This window comes from Tachysurus vachellii, chromosome 5 (assembly GCF_030014155.1).
Source record: "Tachysurus vachellii isolate PV-2020 chromosome 5, HZAU_Pvac_v1, whole genome shotgun sequence".
In the NCBI taxonomy this organism is placed as follows: Eukaryota; Metazoa; Chordata; class Actinopteri; order Siluriformes; family Bagridae; genus Tachysurus; species Tachysurus vachellii.
Genome location: NC_083464.1, coordinates 19,045,422 through 19,065,037, shown reverse-complemented (window position 1 = coordinate 19,065,037; position 19,616 = coordinate 19,045,422). Strand labels below are relative to the sequence as shown.

Below are 19,616 nucleotides of genomic sequence, written 5' to 3'. Positions count from 1 at the left end.
TAGTCCTACAATTTGCATGTGGTTACATATGGATTCATATTAGCATTTTAAATCCAGGACTCAGAATAATTTTAAAAGCTTATATGTAAATTAACACCCACTCAATTCAAATAGAAATATATTTCTGAAATATATTATATAGACTATAATTCAGGCCCATGCAGCTGAAACAGAGATCTATTTTAAAACTCATAAAGCACATTCTTTTCATTTGTGGTACAAATAATTTGCATTGGCTATTGGTTGGAGTTTTGCTCATGTATGTTAACGTGCATTTTGTATGTTCTGGTTCCCCCATTCCCTCTTCTATGCAGAATATGCTGGAGAGAGGCCAGGGCCAAGCTATAAATAATCAAATACCCAAAGACCGACCCCACACCCTTTATATATGCAGCTATCTGCTCCACTGGAGTGTTTGGATCCAGGAACCTTGCTCAATGACAACTGAAGCAAACGGGTTCAATGAGATAAGACATGTATTAAATGGAAGTCTCTCAGTGCATATGTCAGATGAGATTACCATTATTATTACCCTATTTTCCTGTAACAAGTTGCCTTTCAAGTTACATTTCACTGATAATGCAACCAAATCTTTATTTATGCCTTGTCAGTTTTATATATCTATCCAGTCTAGTCAGTGTATTTGAGTGTGTTATAGATTAACTGTTAGTTCTGGAGCCTTGTGTTTGTTATCTATGTTTTGTTCATGGAAGCTCAGAGTTCAGTGTCTTGCTGTGGATAAAGTGCAGTCCAGACAGGTTTGGAGCAGTTTTGAAATTTAGAAACTGTGCCACCTAGTGGTGCCTGAAACTGCCTTTAGGTCTTAATAATGGGGATTATCTTGACTTCAAAAGGAGCCAGAAGAAAGTGTAAATTACACAAGAAGTGAACAAATGTAGACTTTTCAGATCTTTTTATAATGAAACATATCAAACTTAATATAATCAAAATGATTACAGAATATTTAGGTAATAAATAGTAACAGAGTCACTATCATAAAAGCTTGTATAAAATGATTAATTTTTTTTTAATTATTTAAATGATTTGAAAATTCTGTTTATGAGGCCAAATTAAGTAGATGAATGAAATATAAAGCATTTTTTGTTATTTTATCAGATATTATGCTACATACCTTATTGCAGTTTCACTACCCAGTCATTCCAGGGATTTAATTAAAGTCACAACAGCAGTGAGGAAAGCAATCTTACACCTCCCCAAAGTCATGTTACTGTAACTCTGTTGAATTTACTGTTAATCACATTTGCACCCATTAAAGCAATTAATCCATTTAAAACTGTATCCTTTGATACAAGATGCAGTGATTTTTCTAATTGTTAGAGCGCAACTAAGTCTCAGTATCTCTGCAAACAATTTCATCATATTTACTAGTGTACTTGACTGGTTTAAAATACTTTGTGATTATGGCTAATTGATGATCATTATTTGTCTCAAGAAAGACAAAATAAAATACCTGTATTTTAGAAAGATGAAAAATAGTCCAACAGCATTATTTAACATGGTTTAACATTTTAGTATTTATTCCTCATATAAGTTTTGTAATGGCAGCTCTAACTGGCTATTTTATACCAATAACTATTCACTTTCAACGTGTCATTCCTTCAACTTAATGGTATCAAACACTGAATTGGAAAAAAGCCCTTTGTCCATTTAAGCTCTAACAAATCTTGCATTTCTATTGTGATTTTATAAGGTAACTGTGACATATTAAGTAGTGGAGAAAAATGGTGGAGATAAGGAAAAATCCTTCCCAATGTTGATGATATACATATTTCACTACAGAAATAATAAAGTAAAGAAATATTTGCATATTTATATACCCTAATATAAAATTTATTGAGTATTTTAGTTATTAGTCAGGTCACACTCCCCTAGAATCTTCTCACATGAGACTATCAAACATATCATAAAAAGCAGGTATGCCTGGGGTACGGAGAAGCAATCTGACGTGACTGAATGTTTAATGCAGTTTTACACAAACTGGCTAAGAATAAGAAATCTACAGAAGACAGTTGATGCCTTACAGCAGTGACTTTGAGCCTGAGTGACATTTAGTGCTGATATGTAACGGGTTTAACAGAGATGAATATACCCATAATCCTTGTGCCCACACAAATATGCAAAGTGAAAAGAATTACTGGCAAAAAATAAAAAAAATTCAAAAAAAGGAAATCTTTCTCATGCGGTATCCAATGAGAAACTCAGGGCTTGTGGGTATATCAGCACCAAAAATATGTGTACCATGAAATACATAACTGATGCACATTAGTATGGAATGAACAGCTCATTGTGGAATGATGTGGTCTGAATTCCAGTCTTTTTGGACTAAAGGATACATTTGTGTGGCTTTGTAGAAAGAAAATGGTGCTAGATACCAGAAAATATTCACATCTTTCCCTCACAGTTTCAATGTGGTGGAAGCATTCACGGGTATCCCCTAGTAAGTTTATTATTAGCATAAAGATAAGAGATATAAGGTATTTAGATACATGTGCACAGATTGTCACATTTAGATTGAGGCAGAGTAACATAAAACAGAGGTGGTGAAATTTCCCTCTTTTTTACTACAGTGTGAGCATAGAAATAGCAAAGAAAGGACATGTTTACAACTGCGTATCACTGCTCTGTCCAGTGGTGCACAAAAAGAAATGTAATACATGGAACAATGCAGATATTTAACACATTTATCTCCTTTATTCATGCCAAATATACACAAACATAATGTTGAACTGTTAGTTTTGCTCATGCATATCCTTCAAAACAGTATTAAATACAGTTCATAGGTGTGTATATATATATATATATGTGTGTGTGTGTGTGTGTGATCTAATACAATTTGTATTATCTAACAACACAAACAAAAGTACACAAAACATATTTGCACTCCCCTACCATCAGAGTAACACAGAACTAGGATCACTAAACTTACAGCACTTTATAATAAACAATTTACAATACAGTATGAAAACATATCACCTCTGTGAAATGGGAAAATATAGTGAAAGAAACTGTAAGAGAACAACACCACATAGATTAGAGAAACTGACTGTAGACTGCCACTATGAAGAACATCTACTTGACTCTTAAAAGCCATTTCTTTGTCCCTCTGTTTGTCATTAGCAGCCAAGGCCACTCATAGATCCGATTCGGTCTAGCTTCAGGCCAAAGCAACCTCGGTTCCAACCCCTCCGAGACCGGTCTGACAAAGCTCGCTTTTGATTGGCCAGAGCTCCCTTGAGAAGACGGACCAAGGAGTTTTCATTCTGCACAGGTATATCAATCCATTTTGGATTTTCTGCAACTTTTACGTCAGAATTAAAGACCTGTACTGGCTCTTCTGATTGGTCACTTGTGAGATTATCCAGGTCATCTAGGGTTAAAAGGTCATTGTAACGCTCAAGGAACTGCTCGATGACCTTTAGTAGGAAACATGAATGAAACAGCTTTTTATTTTACGATTGAACTAGCAAACTAATTTTCTTAGATTTTGCCTTAGATCTAAAATCCAAAATCAGACAGCATGCTGGTTATAATAATGCTCTAATGTTCCCCTACATCTCACAGCCAGTAGAGATGTGTGAGTCTGCCTACCTGCATGGCCCGGTTGGGGGTGTGCAGGCTTCGGCTGTGGCTGGGTTTCAGAGGTGCCAGCAAGAGCAGCACTGCCAGAACAGCGGAGCACAGCATCATGGAGCAGAGACACACGAGCCCAAACACACAGACTTTTACAAAAACCTAAAGGAACACACTACATTTAAATTCATTTAGAATGTTTAGACAGAGCACCCCATTTTCTTATATAGTCTCACAGAAACATCTAAAACTTCAGCAGTTTAATTGCAAGATCAGATTTTAAAACTATTTAGGGAATTGTTTTAGTATGATTGCTCCTGTTTTTAATCCTTTCACTGTGCTGTTATGACTGGTATTTCTTATGTGCTGTGACTGAATGCTTTTAGTCTTAAGCTCTAAGGCTCACATGAAAAAATATTTTTATTAAAACCAGGAAACCTACAGTGAACTTTAGAAAGACCTGAAAGGTTTATATACACTATACACTACTATAGTTATGCAAGTTAGTAGTAGTGTGCAATTGCTGTTCCAGTAAAAAATAAAAAGTCAATTAATATATAATTAATTCATATATATATTATAATTAGTAACATATTATAGCAACATATTAGTTTTTAATATACTATAGATTTATTTTATATACTTTATATACTTAAGCATTTATAGTGAGAGAAAAATAAGTAAAATTATGAAAAACTCTTTGTGTGAGAAAAAAGCTTATTTTTTTGTTGAATCCAAACTGTCAAATAATTTGCTATTATAAGTAAACATTTTGATTTAGCAGAATTTTTAAATAGATACAATTCCAAAAGAAAGAAAAAATAGTTACTTACCAGAGACTGACTGTATGAAAACCTGTGGCTGAATGTTCAGTGAGAGCTCTGCTCCATCCTCACACTCACGTCTGATTCTCTTGCTCTCGACTCCCTCAATATTTGGCACCTGCTATGAGCATCCTTTTCTCTCCTCCTCCTTTGCTCTCGCTCTCCCTCAGAACTTGATTTATAGTGTGAGCTCTGTGTGGTGTGTGTGTGAGTTAAAGAAGTGTGTCAATAGTGTCTCCTATATATTGATGGGATGTGTATTAACTCTGACCATTCCCCCAAAACACACACTTTTGCCTCCCCTCAGACAGACACACAAACCCACACACCATTTCATTGCCTTGTCATTCTGCAGGTGACGGAAGAGATGCTGACTGCACTGTGTGTCCACATCATTTAGAAAGAACACCTTGACCCTTTGTTATGAGCCCATGCTTGAATAAACACACATAAACACACAACAAGAGCTGGTCCTCTTTCTCCTCCTCTCCAAAATGATGTCACCCTTTTTTCATTTCTCGTCCGTCTATTGTCGCTTTTTAACTTCCCTCTGTTTGCCATGCTGTGTTCTGGTTGCCAAACATACCCCATCCTGCTGCAGAGTTATGACTGCTGAACAAATGCCAACACATCTTTAATGCTTTTCCCATCTCTAAATATTTGTTAATCAAAGCCTCATTTTGTCCTTTAAACTTTTGGGTTTGAACGCAACATATTTGAAAACACACATTTGTATCAGGTATATATAACAAATTGCTGAAGTTTACAGTAAAATACAGTTTCGCCTAACTAGTGAAAGCACAGTATGTATAATCATAAGAAACATCATGATGTTCCCAAGTGGCCTGTTTCTAATCTGCTGTCTGTGCTGAATATTCACTAGTTTTTTTTTCTGTGTCTAACTCAAACATTTTCTCTATTCTTTTCCTGTATTTCTTACTCTTTTCTGTTGTTCCTATGGTTTTTCTTACTAAGAGTAACAGTCTGCCAGTGCCATCTGCTTGCAGCTCCCCCTCGGCCTCCTAGAACTCGGGAAGAGCCAACACTCACGCAGCGCAGGCAAACACTTAAGCACACTCACACACACACACACACACACGTGTAAAGGATATGACAACACACTCATAAATGAAGCATAGTATATAAATGAAAATATTCATAGATGCCAGTAAAACAGCATCACACAGTTCTATTGGTCTATGTAGACCACACAAACACACATCTCTGGCTTTGTAATGGAGCTCAAGTTCAGTGAATGTCTCTGCTGTTTGATCAGGTTGGTGTTTTTACGGTTGTGTACCCTGTCTCCTTCTCTCTCTCTCCTAGTGAAGAATAGCTCTGCTCTGCAGACAGCTGCTGCCACTGCTGGCCAACAGCGCAAACTCATTTTCATACCTACACTCTGCTGTCAGATATTACTGCTCTCAACACTATTAACCATGCTTTATTGTTTCCAAGGGAGAAGTTACTAAGCGTTCCACAGCTCCTGCCTTTGGTGAGAACACAAAGAGGTAGTCAATTTAATCACTTCAAAAATCCTGGGAGGACGATAACATTTGCTTATTTTGCTCTAACAGCAACTGCGCGTAAACACACACACTTAACTCTCACAGCTGTACTCCATTCTACAATGACGTTTTGCCAGTGGTTGGCAGCAGAAGGTACCTATACTTTACATTACACCCTCACCAAGACTGCAGAACAGTAATTGGTCTGTGTAGCGCTCTTGGGTTGTCACTCGAGTGAGAGAAAGAGTGAAAGTGAAAGACAAAAGAGAAAATGTGAGTAGGAGGACGGGTGGGCGAAGAGAGAGATGAGATGAAATATAAAATATGAAGGGATGGCAATAGGCTGCTGGAATGCACTCGAGCTTCACCTCAGAGTGAGGGAGAGAGAGCAGCGAAGGTGAAGTGTGTATGAATATGTGTGTGTGTTCCAGCTCTGTGGGCAGGGACAATAAAAAAAAGCGGAAGGTGTCATGCATGGACGTGTGTGGGCTGTGTTAGTGTGCAGGTGGAAGCGAGGACAAGAGACCTACTGAAGGGCAGGAGAGCACAAAGTTGAATACATTTTTTGAGTAAAATAGCTTTGAGTTACAGGGAAAGAAAGATCAAGTGACAGACAGATAGTAAGGGAGGGATTGAGGGACCTGCAAAGGGGGTGATCTTGTCTGACCAAGCTGTGGCACAACACTCAAGTAATGACTTCATCTTACTGTACACACACACACGCACACACACACACATAAGTAGTCCTAGATTAAATATTCAGGGATAATAGTTCCTACTGAGAGTTACCTGAGGAATTTATTTAAAAATGTGAATTTTACATTTAAACAATTGTTTTTCACATTGAAAAAAATTGACATTTCAGCATAATATTTTGCTTATGTGTATTTTTTTACTGTAATATGAAGCTATGATGGTTTTCATTTGAGTTCAGCATGAATTAGCAACCAAGCTTTCAACATTATTTTCAATATTCAGTTATGTATTCAGTACCTCCACAATATGCAATAAAGTATTTCATAATAGAGCAATGAGGCCAATATTAAATGAATAAAAATGAGCATGAGTCAAAATGGGCTGTTAGTACAATAATGTGTGTGTGAGTGCATTTGCGATCTGCACGATATGTAGGCTTCAGCCCGCCTACACACACACACCCCTACACACCTTTTCAATCATATTTGTATGCTGGAGATCGCTGTAATTAACTACTTACAATAGTGCTTAATCGGACTGAGAGGAGGAAAATCTAAACTCCATTAGCCAGAGGTCTGTACGCCTTTAGCACGATGCACCATTATCTCCTCTATGTGATTCCACAGCAGTGTAATTAAAATAAAAGCTTTGCCCACACTCTGTGCTCATGTTAGAACAATGAGCAATGATTAGCATGTTTTCTCCAGGAGAGAAATTTTACTTCAGAGTGGAGACACCGGTCGCATCCATCGCAAGTGGTTGACTGTGTTTGTTGCCATGGTGACTGAGGTGAATGGCAGTAAAAAATTGAAGCTTGTGGCGGGGTTCATGTGCTAAACGAACCCATCACAAGCCTCTGTCAGAGTCGAAGAATGCACCGTGGTCAGATGTCAGCAGGGTTAATTCAAAGTCAGCAGCAAAATGCGGGTTACATTCATACAGCAATGACAGTTTAAACAGAGCCACATTAGACCCGCACTGACCCCATCACACTTCACATGTTCACAGCAGGAGAAAATAATAGACTATTTTCTTTCTTATACACGGGTTCAACGGACCATTCTAATCAGACATGCCACCAAACAGCAACAATATCAGTGGGATACGTGTGAGTGCATGCAGGCAGTTCTTAACATTTCAACTCATTTGGTAGATAAACTTTTATTTTTCCAATAGTAAGTCTTTAATACCTGCACTTTAACTGTCCATGAATTTGCTGAATTTCCCCACTGTGGGATCAATAAAGTTAATCTTATCTTATCTTAGATAACATTTTTAGAGGGGACCTCTATAGGCTTTAGGAAGAGCGAAGTTGTGTGTCATTACACATGAAAAGATTAAAGAAATAAAGTCCAGAGGCATAGTGGCAGGTGATTTTCAGTGTGCTACCATTATCTGCTGCCAGTACAATAAAGTGTGTATCTGACAAAACATTCTCACCAATAGTATGTTTCATTTTCAAACATTAACTGATTTGTTTGTGATTTTTGTGGGACACAAGGAATGTCAACAATCTATGATAAATGTCCTAAAATCAGTTTAGACAAGTGAATTTTTCTTTGGTTGGATTTACTGTAGATGCCAGTTGAACACAATTGTACACAAAAGTGGCCTTCTACAGAAGTCCCAACATGTAGCCCAAAAACTGAGGCTGAAAAAGTGGCAATGAAAAACAGACAATACAATAAATGCAATAAAGTGGACAAAACAACAATGGATCAATACACAACCAAGTGATGTACTGGGTGCTGCAGTTAGAAGGGAATAATTACCACCACCAGCATAGTCCCAGAGTTATAGAAATAAAGTGACAGTGCTGTATTTGATATGGTAATCCTCATTAATATACAAAAGTGAGAGGAAACAAGATAAGTAGACGAGGTGGTTAATGGCTAATGTGGCTAATTTGTGATGAGAGAACAGACTGTTCATAAATAAGGATCCTGACAGCTTGTAAGAAGAAGCATCTCTGTAGACTGACAATAACCACAGACACCCTCTTTAGTAGCTGTGAGGGTGTGATGTGCCACAGAGCCCAGTATTCTGTGGAAACCCAGTGTAACAGACACAGTGACTTTACAACCCTCAAATTTTTCTTATCAGTTCTGAGTTACCCCAATGTGCTGAAATTGAGAGCAACTCATTTGCCAGGACAGCACAATGGTGCCACCAAGAGTAGCAACTGGACGTGGGATCCCAAATCTAAGTCAAGTTCAGCAAGGCACAATTTTCGGTAATGCCTAAACACGGTTACTCTCATGAATTTGGACAGTCAGTTGGACAGGGTGCACTAGCCCACAATAGGCCTGAGTCAACTGTGCTCATTTGTACCTTAACCACTGATTCTGCTCACACTACACAGAATTCTGGAATCTGACCAAAGACCTGCTTGTGTCACAGGACAGTCGGTGGTGTTCCAATCTTATCTTGTGCTGGAGTCCCTTAAGACCTCACCTTACAAGTACCAAACTGGATGCCAAACTGATTTGAGTGTCTCTGAAGACACTTTTTCCTGTTGATTACTTCAGCAAAACAGAGAGAACTGCCTACGCTGGCAATATGCTTGCCTTCCATGCATAAATGGCAGGATGACTCTAGTTACAGTACTTTGAGGTTGAATCCTGGTTTCTGTCCTTATACATCTACCTTTTCTTTTTTTTTAAAATCACCTACCTTGCAGCATTTCATTAAAGGAGTCACATTACCTAGAGATGTGTCACTCAGATGTCACCTGTTATAGAAGTGTGTCACTCCAGCAAGTCCGCACTGTTGCTTCCTGGGTACCACCATGAACTTTCTTTAGGTTCTGAAAAGTTAACGTTGCCCCTCCTAGTGGTGTGAGTTCAGCAATCGTATCAGAACACCCTTCCAGGCGGGTAAGTTCCTCATTACATAGGTCATCCAGGTATGAATGAGCACAAATTCCCAAAAAGCAAAAAGACGGACATGAAAATCTTGCAGAAATGCTATCCAGAAGAGTGTAGGCTGTTCAATGGGGAAACTTTAGATTAATGCCTAAGGTTCTGGAATGAGTTGCTCATCAAGTTCGTGCTGTATATGATGTGATGATCAGGTGTCCACGTCACATGCTTTTGGTGAAATAGTGGTTTGTTGTTGTTAATTACAGCCTTAACAATGGAATGAATGGGCATTTTCAGGCATGTAGATATATTTTATATGCATGATTTTCTTGATGCACTTGACACACAAATCAAGATGCCAAATGTTCTGTAGCAGCCTGTACATGCTTGCTTAAACACAGTAAAATGTCTTGCACTCTGTGAGCTGCCATCAGACATTAAGCAATAAATACAAGCTTTGGTTTAACATTCTTACTACCTGCCATGCATAAAAGCATGAAACCTGTTGTCTCATGCATGAAACCAGGTCTCAGCACTATGATACTGACTGGAGTGGCAGACATTTTTAAGTTTTCTTAACATCACTGGTTAACCAGAGCTGCCATTCCATGCAAGTGAGTATTAGTGGTTTTGTTATTTTAAAAAAATGTTCCAATATTACTGCATGGGGCTTGTGATACAGTTCTAAGTCATTTGCTTTAAGTACCTAAAATGCTTGTGGCTTGCTCATAGTTATGCAACCTTCACTATGATTTATTCCCGATAAATCCAGTCACCAAAGCAAGAGCAGAGGCTAAAACCGAGGCCCTCACAGCATGGCTACATTTTCTATTAACAGTGCCTGTAAAGTGTTGTAGATGCTTCTAGGGGTGTTTTAAATGTTTGAAAGCTGGACACGATCCACAGAACTGTTTTTAGCCAAATATCTAACCACTTTTGTATCAAAGTTTATTCTACCAGTGTAACATCAATATCTATATATATATATCTATATATCTCTATATATCTCTATACATATACCTGAAATTCTAAATTACGGCTTATACATTATATTTTTTCAGGAAGGAAAAGCAAGAACATTTTATTATACCAGTATTATTACAGGTAAACCAACACAATTTATTCAATATTGTTGTGTACAATATACTTTGCTTGATTTTGAAAGGAATACAAATAAAATTCCAGGGTTTAGCTCATCGCAGAAGACAAAGTCTTTTTAAAGTCCACAGGTATGCACAATGTCTTAAAGTTTCTTGTTATAAAAATTCCATTCTACTGTCCAGCCTACTGTTGCTTCGGTACATTTTTTAACTTTTTAAATCTGTTTTTCCCCATTTTATCCTTCCTTTGTTTAAAGAGGTTCTTCTGATTCTTTTTGTTTGTCTTCTTAAGCAAGCTTCCCTCTGTTTTCTCGCTCACAGACTCATTTGTTACGTCTTTGTCCACTTTTAGGACTTTCAGCTTTTCTGTGGTCTTCCCTTTCTTTGATTCCTGTTCATCCATTTTTGCCATTTTCTTTTTGGGACCTTCATCCTTTAATTTTTTACCTTTTACAGTTGCCTTTTTCTTGGCCATGGTGCTTTCAGTTTTGTTGTTGCTAGTTGCTTTTGATTGCTGCTTGGTCTCTTTGTCTTTTCCCTGTGAACCTTTGTTCTGATGCTTAGACTCTGGTTTTGAGTTTTTTTCCTCTGATGTAGCAGGTGTTTCTGGCTTGCTGGCCTTTTCGTTCTCTTCTGTAGAGCAAAAGACCATTAAAATAATGAGTACAGACGAATAAACAATTTGGTTTCAAATTCGGCACGTGTCATTCTACTTAATGTTACCTGCAGGTGCAGTGGGGATGGTGTTACAGAACTTCTTTAGCTTTGCCACAAAGAAGCCGTCCATGTTATGGGAATGTGGGTAGAACCTCCGAGAGAGCTTAAGTGAAGGATGGAAACGTCGCTCTTTAAATCTGTAAAAGAGGACATTTTTAAAACAGTTTTAAATGTAAAAATATGTTACATGCCTTGTATACTGTGATTTTAGAAAATCATTGTGTGTTCTCGTTGGGACGTCAAATATATGGCTGCAGTACCTGGTGAAGCCTTCTTTGCCAAAGTCCAATCCTGTGGGAACCAGTTTTACATTTCTCTTCTTTAGGGCATAATCCACAACCCACTCGTTCTCTTCCACCTGTAACACACCACCTTTTGTCACAGATTTTTCTCCACGTGTGCAACTTCGTAATTACACATCGTGCTATTATACTCTACTGTTTAGTCTGTGCCACTAATTTAGTTCCAGAGTCAAACAGAGCAAAGAGTTGTACACAGAACTGAATTTAATGCTGTTTATATCATTTCTCTGAGTATTATAGCATAATCCAAATAAGGGCTTAACAAATCAAAAAACGCATAGTTGGCATTTCACCCACCAGTTTAGTTCAATATATAACCAATTATTTCAAATGTATGAATGGGGTGCTCATCTTATGTGAGCTCATTTTAACATGAATCATCCACACCAGAGTTAATTATGCTATAAAAGCACATAGGACAATAGACTACGCAGCCCTAGATGTTAAAATTCAATTATATAGCAAATTAGGCTGTTTTTGAGGAAACTTGTAATTGCATAATAAAAAGCTTACCGTAATGGAGCAGGTGCAGTAGACAAGATAGCCACCTGTCTGTGAGTCGGCGTTGACTGAGTCAATGGCAGCCAGAATCAGCTCTTTCTGTAGATGAGCTGAACGCAGAATATCGGCGCTGTCCTAATAGGCAGAGGAATAACAAATGATGTGAGGCAAATGGGAAAATGCATTGAACCCACATGACTGTGAATGTACTTCGTTCTCTTCAAGCAGCATTAAAACCTAATATGTAATTTCTGCTATTTAAATGTCCCCCATTCATTCATTCATTCATTTTCTACTGCTTATACAAACTACCTCGGGTCACAGGGAGCCTGTGCCTATCTCAGGCGTCATCGGGCATCAAGGCAGGATACACCCTGGACGGAGTGCCAACCCATCACAGGGCACACACACACACACACTCATTCACTCACGCAATCACACACTACGGACAATTTTTCCAGAGATGCCAATCAACCTATCATGCATGTCTTTGGACCGGGGGAGGAAACTGGAGTACCCGGAGGAAACCCCCGAGGCACGGGGAGAACATGCAGACTCCACACACACAAGGCGGAGGCGGGAATAGAACCCCCAACCCTGGAGGTGTGAGGCAAACGTGCTAACCACTAAGCCACTGTGCCCCCAAAATGTCCCCCAAATAAAAAATTAAAAAAAACAACATCATAACAATGGAAAATGTTGGAAAAGTAAAATAACTGGCTGTTCCAATGAGCCAAAACATGGGACATTAATTTCTTGTGATGCCTGAGTGAACTGATCTTAAATTATAAGCATCACCCAACCTGTATTGACTTTTCCATGACAGCATAGTAATCAAGCCGAGTCACTACATACATCACTTACTAAATTATATCAAACACCTGCATCAGTACATACATTCTTGGCATATAATACAGTAACTCAGGTCTCATTTTGACCAATATATTATTCATTATAAAGCACTAATACAAGATTCGTGAGTAGTATACAACAATCATCATCATCATCATCAACTCTAAGAAATACCTTGCTAGTTTTCACTGCTGGATCTTTGGAGATGACCCCTGTACCTGAGCAAGGAGCATCCAACAACACTCTGTCAAAACCTCCCATCACCTACCATGCAAAAACAACAACAAAAATATCTTAGTGAGAAAAACATAAGCAACATTCAAATCATTCATTCATTCACTTTCTACAGCTTATCCGAACTACCTCGGGTACATTCAAATCAGAGGGGCACAAATATATTATTCTTAAAGAACAAAATCTGAAAATCAAATACAGAAATTTGGGGGGAAATTAAGAAGAAAACAAGATGCCATAAAAGAAAAAAGAAAGAAAGAAAGGAAGGACAGAGTTTTAATAGAAGCTGCTGGCTGGACAGGGAGTGGAATCAGACCTTGGGAAAGTGTCTGCCGTCATAGTTACAGATGATGGTGTTGGTGACTCCAAGGCGATGGATGTTTCCCACAACACTTTTCAGCCTTTCAGCACTGGCATCGTTTGCAACTATCACTCCTGTGTTTCTCATCAGCTGGGCTGGAAAACACCCAATATCTCATCATTCAGGAAAGGAATTCGAAACATAAACATGATTCTCTAATTTCTCATGTTATATGGTTAGATATAAATCCTATAACAATCACTCGAGAATACACAGTCAGAGATATTTATGGATGGGATTTGATATTCATTTTAACCATACAAGTAAATGATTATGCACAGGTTAAGATATGTAACTTGTAAAACTTTAAAAAATAAAAGATTTACATTTTTCAAAGAGAATTCCATTAAGTCAGATGTCATATCATGAAATGTGATGAAGACTGAATGTTTCTTACCCATATATGTGGTCTTTCCCCCAGGAGCCGCACTCATGTCCAGCACAGTCTCCCCCTCCTGGGGAGAGAGCGCCATTACAGGGAGCAATGATGATGCTCCCTGCAGCATGTAGTGTCCAGCAAGATACTCAGGAGTTGCACCTGAGAGAACAAGATAAAGAATTATATCAAACAAATGACTAAATTAATCACCTTCCCAACGCTGTATATGTTAGCACTGAGAAAGAGTCATTTAGCTCAGTGTCTACAGAACTAACCTATAGGAACTGATGAATCAAAGATGACCAGGCCCACTTTAGACCACTTCCCCAAAGGATCCAGATTTACACCCCGGTTGATCAGAGCCTGTGTCGACAGAAAATATTTAACATATGTTTATTTTACATGTCCACATTTTAAGTTGTAAATATAATCACAATATAGATTGTTTACCTGAGCCAAGTCTCTCCTCCTGGTTTTAAGGGTATTGGTCCTAATGGTGACAGGCCTCTGAACTTCATTAGCCTCCAGAAAATCTATGAGCTGAATTACAAAGAGACACACACACAAACACACGAAACAATCAATTCCTCATTTTATTAACAGTCCAAAAATGGTTTGCAAAAGTCACTTCATACTCCGTGATGTGCTGTGAGTAAATATAGAGGCAGTGGGTTTGTCCATCTCCCCCTTCAGACCCTGACAGCAGGTTCCTCTATCCTGCTAGCATAGCCACACATGAGAGATGATGCAAATGGGTGGTACTAAAGCAGGAACGCTAAGCTTCCTCACGTGGTTGTCACACTATGCCTACTATGTTTTCACCTTTATTAAAAGCTGTGCAAGCTGGAATCATGGTCATTAGTAAAGTTTGTAGTCTGTCAGTAAAACACCCTGGAACAAAAACCCTGGACATGTTACATCTTTAAACGTCAAATATATTTGTTTATTCTGCCTTTTAAATTCAACTATCACTCTTGTTTTTTTATCTGTATGTTTCAGAGAGACAATGCTTAGGATGAAGAGAAAGTACAAAACCTCTTTTCCCCACACAATACAACACAACATTTACCAACATATTACCTGAGCTTATTTCAACTGCTTTTAAAAGGTAAATCACAGGGTGATCTTTGCAGATGTAATGAACTTGTTGCATGACTAAAATCCAGAGATATGCAGGTTATTAACACATTTCCTCACTTTGGAGTGTGAAACCAGCCCAATCATCAAAATATTTGGGTGAATGATCAGTAAGACTGTCAGTATTTATCACCTTGTCATTATAAGATATCACTAAGACTGACAGGATGGAAAATGTTTAAATATTGAAAAAGGTTTTGTCTGATCACACGCCATTACTAAAAACGACGCAGTAACAAGCGACCACAAGTCACCTGATAATCTACACATGCAAGCAGACATCTAATGTCCATTTCATGGCAAATACTTTTGACAAGGTGTGTGTGTAAATACTTGCTAATATCACTTCCTGTGTCAGATTTAAGGCCTTAAAACCAACAGAACAAAGAACACAAAGTGAAACAGCCGAGTCCTTTACAAGAACTACTAACTGTATGTTATGTATCTTCTCAACTTTAATGCCTAAAGAAATGGAGTTGACTCACACACACACACACACGCACGCACACACACACCTCAGCGAGAGGAAACAGCTCGATGAGATTGGCCATGAGGAATTTGTTGTAGCTGTAGTAGGTGCAGAGGTCTGACTGGAGCAGTGAGAGATACTCCGCTCGCTCTCTCCCCTCCTCTCTCTTCTCACTGAAGTGGGAGAGCACATCCATGTTGTCTCTGATCCGCTGGTGGACGCTCTGTAGGTCTAGAGGCAAAAGTCCTACACCAGACACAAGAGAAAAGATGGAACCATTTAATGAGGCTGTTGTGTGCTTTTGGTGTTTTTCTCTGTGAAACCTCATGCAGCAAGTAACTCACCCTCTTTCTCTCTCTCCTTTGCACTAGGCAGTTTAAACTCATCTATCTGGTCAATATTCGCCTGCACCGTGTCCTCTTCGTCCTCCTCATGTTCACCTTCTTCCTCCTCCTCCTCCTCATCATCATCATCCTCCTCGTCTTCACTCTCCTGTGCTGCAGCTTCCTGGCGTTTCTTCTGTTTCTTAGCAGCTCGTTCAATAGGAAGCAGCTGTGGAAGAGAACAGAGAGAAAACATACAAACATTAAAGTCTGTTTTGCAGGTTAAGATGTTTTCTTAACTCTCAGAACATTTTACACACCTCCTCTCCATCACTGCCTGCCTCCTCCTCCTCTTCTTCTTCACTGCTATCATCTTCCATCGCTCCATAGTCATCAACCATATCATCATCATCATCATCAGCTTCAAGTTGTTCTTTTTCTCCTTGCTTTAGATCCTCTACTTCATCACCATCTTCTTCCTCTTCCTCCCACTGACTGTCGCTGTCCTCGTCCCCTTCTGATTGGTCAATTTTGCGCTTTCGCGTGGCTGGTGTCAGCCATTTGCTGTTGTCATCAGAGAATCCTACGAATGATGAACAAGGGACGTTAATTTCGTTCACGACCTCTCCTTCCTTAAAGAGGGGAAAATTGTGTGTGCAATTACATATCAGTCATTTTGTACCTTTCTTGGGCTGCTTTTCTTCCGTGTGTGCAGTAGCACCCTGCGCTCTCTTCACAGCACTGCACACATTCAGCAAATCAATAAAGCAATCTGACGGGCTAAATAATAACTAACAGACCACTTTATAGCACAGGAGATAAGGAGAAGAAAAGCATCTTACCGTTTTCTGGCTCTGCTAGAGAGCTTTTTAGGCTCATCCTCTGAAACGAATAGAAACAAATCACAAAACATTTTCACATCATGCAATTTGAAGAAACAGACAGTTCCAGTTTCAGACGGCTCTGTACATTTTTCTTGAAAAACCCCTGCGGTCATTTCATGCACTCGGCATTTGAATAGAATCCTGATTACAATTTTTCCAAACGTAATACGCAAATAAAATCACTCTCACTCACTCACTCATTTTCTACCGCTTATCCGAACTACCTCGGGTCACGGGGAGCCTGTGTCTATCTCAGGCGTCATCGGGCATCAAGGCAGGATACACCCTGGACGGAGTGCCAACCCATCGCAGGGCACACACACACACACACACTCTCATTCACTCACACACTACGGACAATTTTCCAGAGATGCCAACCAACCTACCATGCATGTCTTTGGACCGGGGGAGGAAACCGGAGTACCCGGAGGAAACCCCCGAGGCACGGGGAGAACATGCAAACTCCACACACACAAGGCGGAGGCGGGAATCGAACCCCCAAACCTGGAGGTGTGAGGCGAACGTGCTAACCACTAAGTCACCGAAATAAAATCAGAACACTTAACAAAAATGTTTTTTTCCGTAAAATCAAAGGAAGGTGGTGACCTCAGCAGAACACATTCATCTGAACTCATCTTCAAACTCTGGTTGCAGTAGTTATATATTCTGTCATTCCTATTTTAAGATGGTTCTTCTGTTAGTTTGCTCCTTATTTGTCCAAAATCCTCATAAGCAATTATTTTCTTGTGCAGAACAACAATGTTACTGCAGACAGGGAGGTCAGAGAGAGCTAGGACACACGGTAATGTATTGATAAATCTATTCAAAAGTGTCTCAGATAGTTTTAAAACCACAAATGGCTTCAAATCAAGTTTAGATCATTCTGTGCAATTTTAAAGCTGCATTTTCATCTGCTCCTGATCCTGCAGGACATGTCCACATGTACACACCATCATTATTTTTGACCTTCTTCTTTGTTTTTGTTTTTTGGTCTCCCACCAGCTACCATATAAGGCTAACATGTGCTTTCTCCAAGACTTGTAAAGGCAGCCAGGCACATGGGCTGATCAGAGTCACAGGGCAGAAATGCTGCTCTTTTCAGAATGATTTTTTTTCTTATTAATTCTTCATTCATTCCTATTATTGCATTTCTTTATATATTGTGAGTAAAATGGAGCAAACATAGTTAAACTCTTAGATTTCATTAACACAACAATACTAAAAATAACCAAATCATAAAATGACATGCAGAACCGACGACACGTCCCAAAAATCTTTTTCTTTAAGGTGTTTAGTGGTTGAACTGTAATTGTATCTGTTCTCTACATCTGTGTGTGATGTGTACAAATTAATTTATCATTATACCGTCCACTAAAAGCTTGGCCAGCTCCGTCTCTGCTCCTTTCTGTTTCCTGGCTTTGCGTCCAGGTCCACGCTTCACCTTGGTGGTGGGATCAAACTTCCTCCCCATGACTGATCCTCCACAGCTTTACTCAAACAACACCTTAGGACAAGAAGGCAGATTCAGGACTATTGACCATGAAACGTTCAAGTGATACAGGAAACATCATATATACGACCTGAACTCCACAGCAAAGTTCTAAGTTGCTAAAAACGTTTCTTTGCTCTCTGAGTTTCCAAGTAGGACGAGCGTCAGTAAGAAAACACGGTGGAATGAATGAATGCATCTTATGTACTAAAACTGTTGAGATGTAAACAGCAGTAGAAGTAAATACATAAAAAGAAAAAACATACCTGACTTTTTTTTTTTTAGTTCAAAACCTGTTTTTTGTAGTTAATTTTGTTCTGTCTTGCTCTGACCAAACTGACTCAGACACAGCTGAAGGAATGTGGTGGCCTAGTGGTTAGGTGTTGGGCTACTGACCAGATGGTCATGGGTTCGAATCCCAGGTGCTGGGCCCCTGATCAAGACCCTTAACCCTCAACTGCTCGGTTGTATAAATTAAAATAAAATGCACTTATATGTTTCTAAGCACCTAAATTTAGCTACTCTAAGAGGAGTGAAATTCTATACTGATATTCTGATGACAACAAGATCATTTATCACTCATTCTTATGTATTAAATACCCTATGGTCTAAAAATCATCTGACAAATGAATCAATAAAACTGTATACATAAATCACTGTGACCGTGTACACATCTTTTATTGATGATAAAAAAAGGCCCTGTTTAGCGAATCAAAATATTTCTGCACCTCATCTTACCTGTTATTGTTTATTATTTATTACATTAAACACACAGCACTGGTTCACTCACTCACTCACCTCTACTGCTCTCCTAATGGATCCCGATGCGTCGGATTTCACTGAGCTTGTTTTGTAGTAAAAGTCGCTCTACTCCGATACTACAGCGCGAAAAACACGTGAATGTTTCTTGAACACGTTGGATTGCAGGAAGACCAACGTGAACTACTTCCGTCGCATAGTTTTTGCGACACCACCAGCTGTTTTCCCCACCCGTTTTGAAACAAATCCCGCCTTCTACGACAGTATTGGCTGATATGATATGATGTTGTTATAATTAAAATAGGCATTATTTGTAGAAAATGTGGTTTATTAGGCTCTTTACTTCGTTAACTAATGACCGTATTTTGTAATGCTGTTATTCTATACCAAACATTATAGTAATTATTACTCCTGCCGTCCTCTTGAATTATTTGCTTCGGGTTTGCTTTATACAATTACGAAGACCTATTTCAATTACTGACCATTAATGACAAGTTCTGCTTGAATAATCAGTCGCAATATTTAAACAAAATATGCTGTAAATATTGTTTTAAAATCTTTTATATTATTAAAAGAGGTCTGCCCTTTTAAGCACATAAATTTTTTTTATTGGTCGATGGACTGGTCAA

General features: G+C 38.7%; 2 protein-coding genes and 1 non-coding gene across 3 annotated transcripts; all 3 read right to left on the bottom strand.

Annotated features, from left to right (window-relative positions):
* Nucleotides 1–2,690: 2,690 nt before the first annotated feature.
* Nucleotides 2,691–4,801, bottom strand: nppcl (natriuretic peptide C-like). Its single transcript, XM_060869250.1, has 3 exons — nt 4,425–4,801; nt 3,610–3,753; nt 2,691–3,434 (listed from the first exon to the last, which is right to left on the bottom strand). The coding sequence occupies exons 2-3, from the start codon at nt 3,706–3,708 to the stop codon at nt 3,135–3,137; spliced, it is 399 nt and encodes a 132-aa protein (XP_060725233.1). The 5' UTR covers nt 3,709–3,753; nt 4,425–4,801; the 3' UTR covers nt 2,691–3,134.
* Nucleotides 4,802–10,575: 5,774 nt separating this feature from the next.
* nop2 (NOP2 nucleolar protein homolog (yeast)) lies at nt 10,576–19,182 on the bottom strand. The gene is made up of 16 exons (XM_060870209.1): nt 19,027–19,182; nt 18,105–18,243; nt 16,698–16,737; nt 16,538–16,596; nt 16,176–16,438; nt 15,877–16,084; nt 15,579–15,778; nt 14,377–14,466; nt 14,202–14,289; nt 13,945–14,085; nt 13,503–13,642; nt 13,127–13,216; nt 12,113–12,235; nt 11,558–11,655; nt 11,304–11,434; nt 10,576–11,213 (listed from the first exon to the last, which is right to left on the bottom strand). The coding sequence occupies exons 2-16, from the start codon at nt 18,208–18,210 to the stop codon at nt 10,765–10,767; spliced, it is 2,226 nt and encodes a 741-aa protein (XP_060726192.1). The 5' UTR covers nt 18,211–18,243; nt 19,027–19,182; the 3' UTR covers nt 10,576–10,764.
* LOC132846502 (small nucleolar RNA SNORA29) lies at nt 14,562–14,700 on the bottom strand. Its single transcript, XR_009648529.1, has one exon. It is a non-coding gene; the product is annotated as a small nucleolar RNA SNORA29 (small nucleolar RNA).
* Nucleotides 19,183–19,616: the final 434 nt, after the last annotated feature.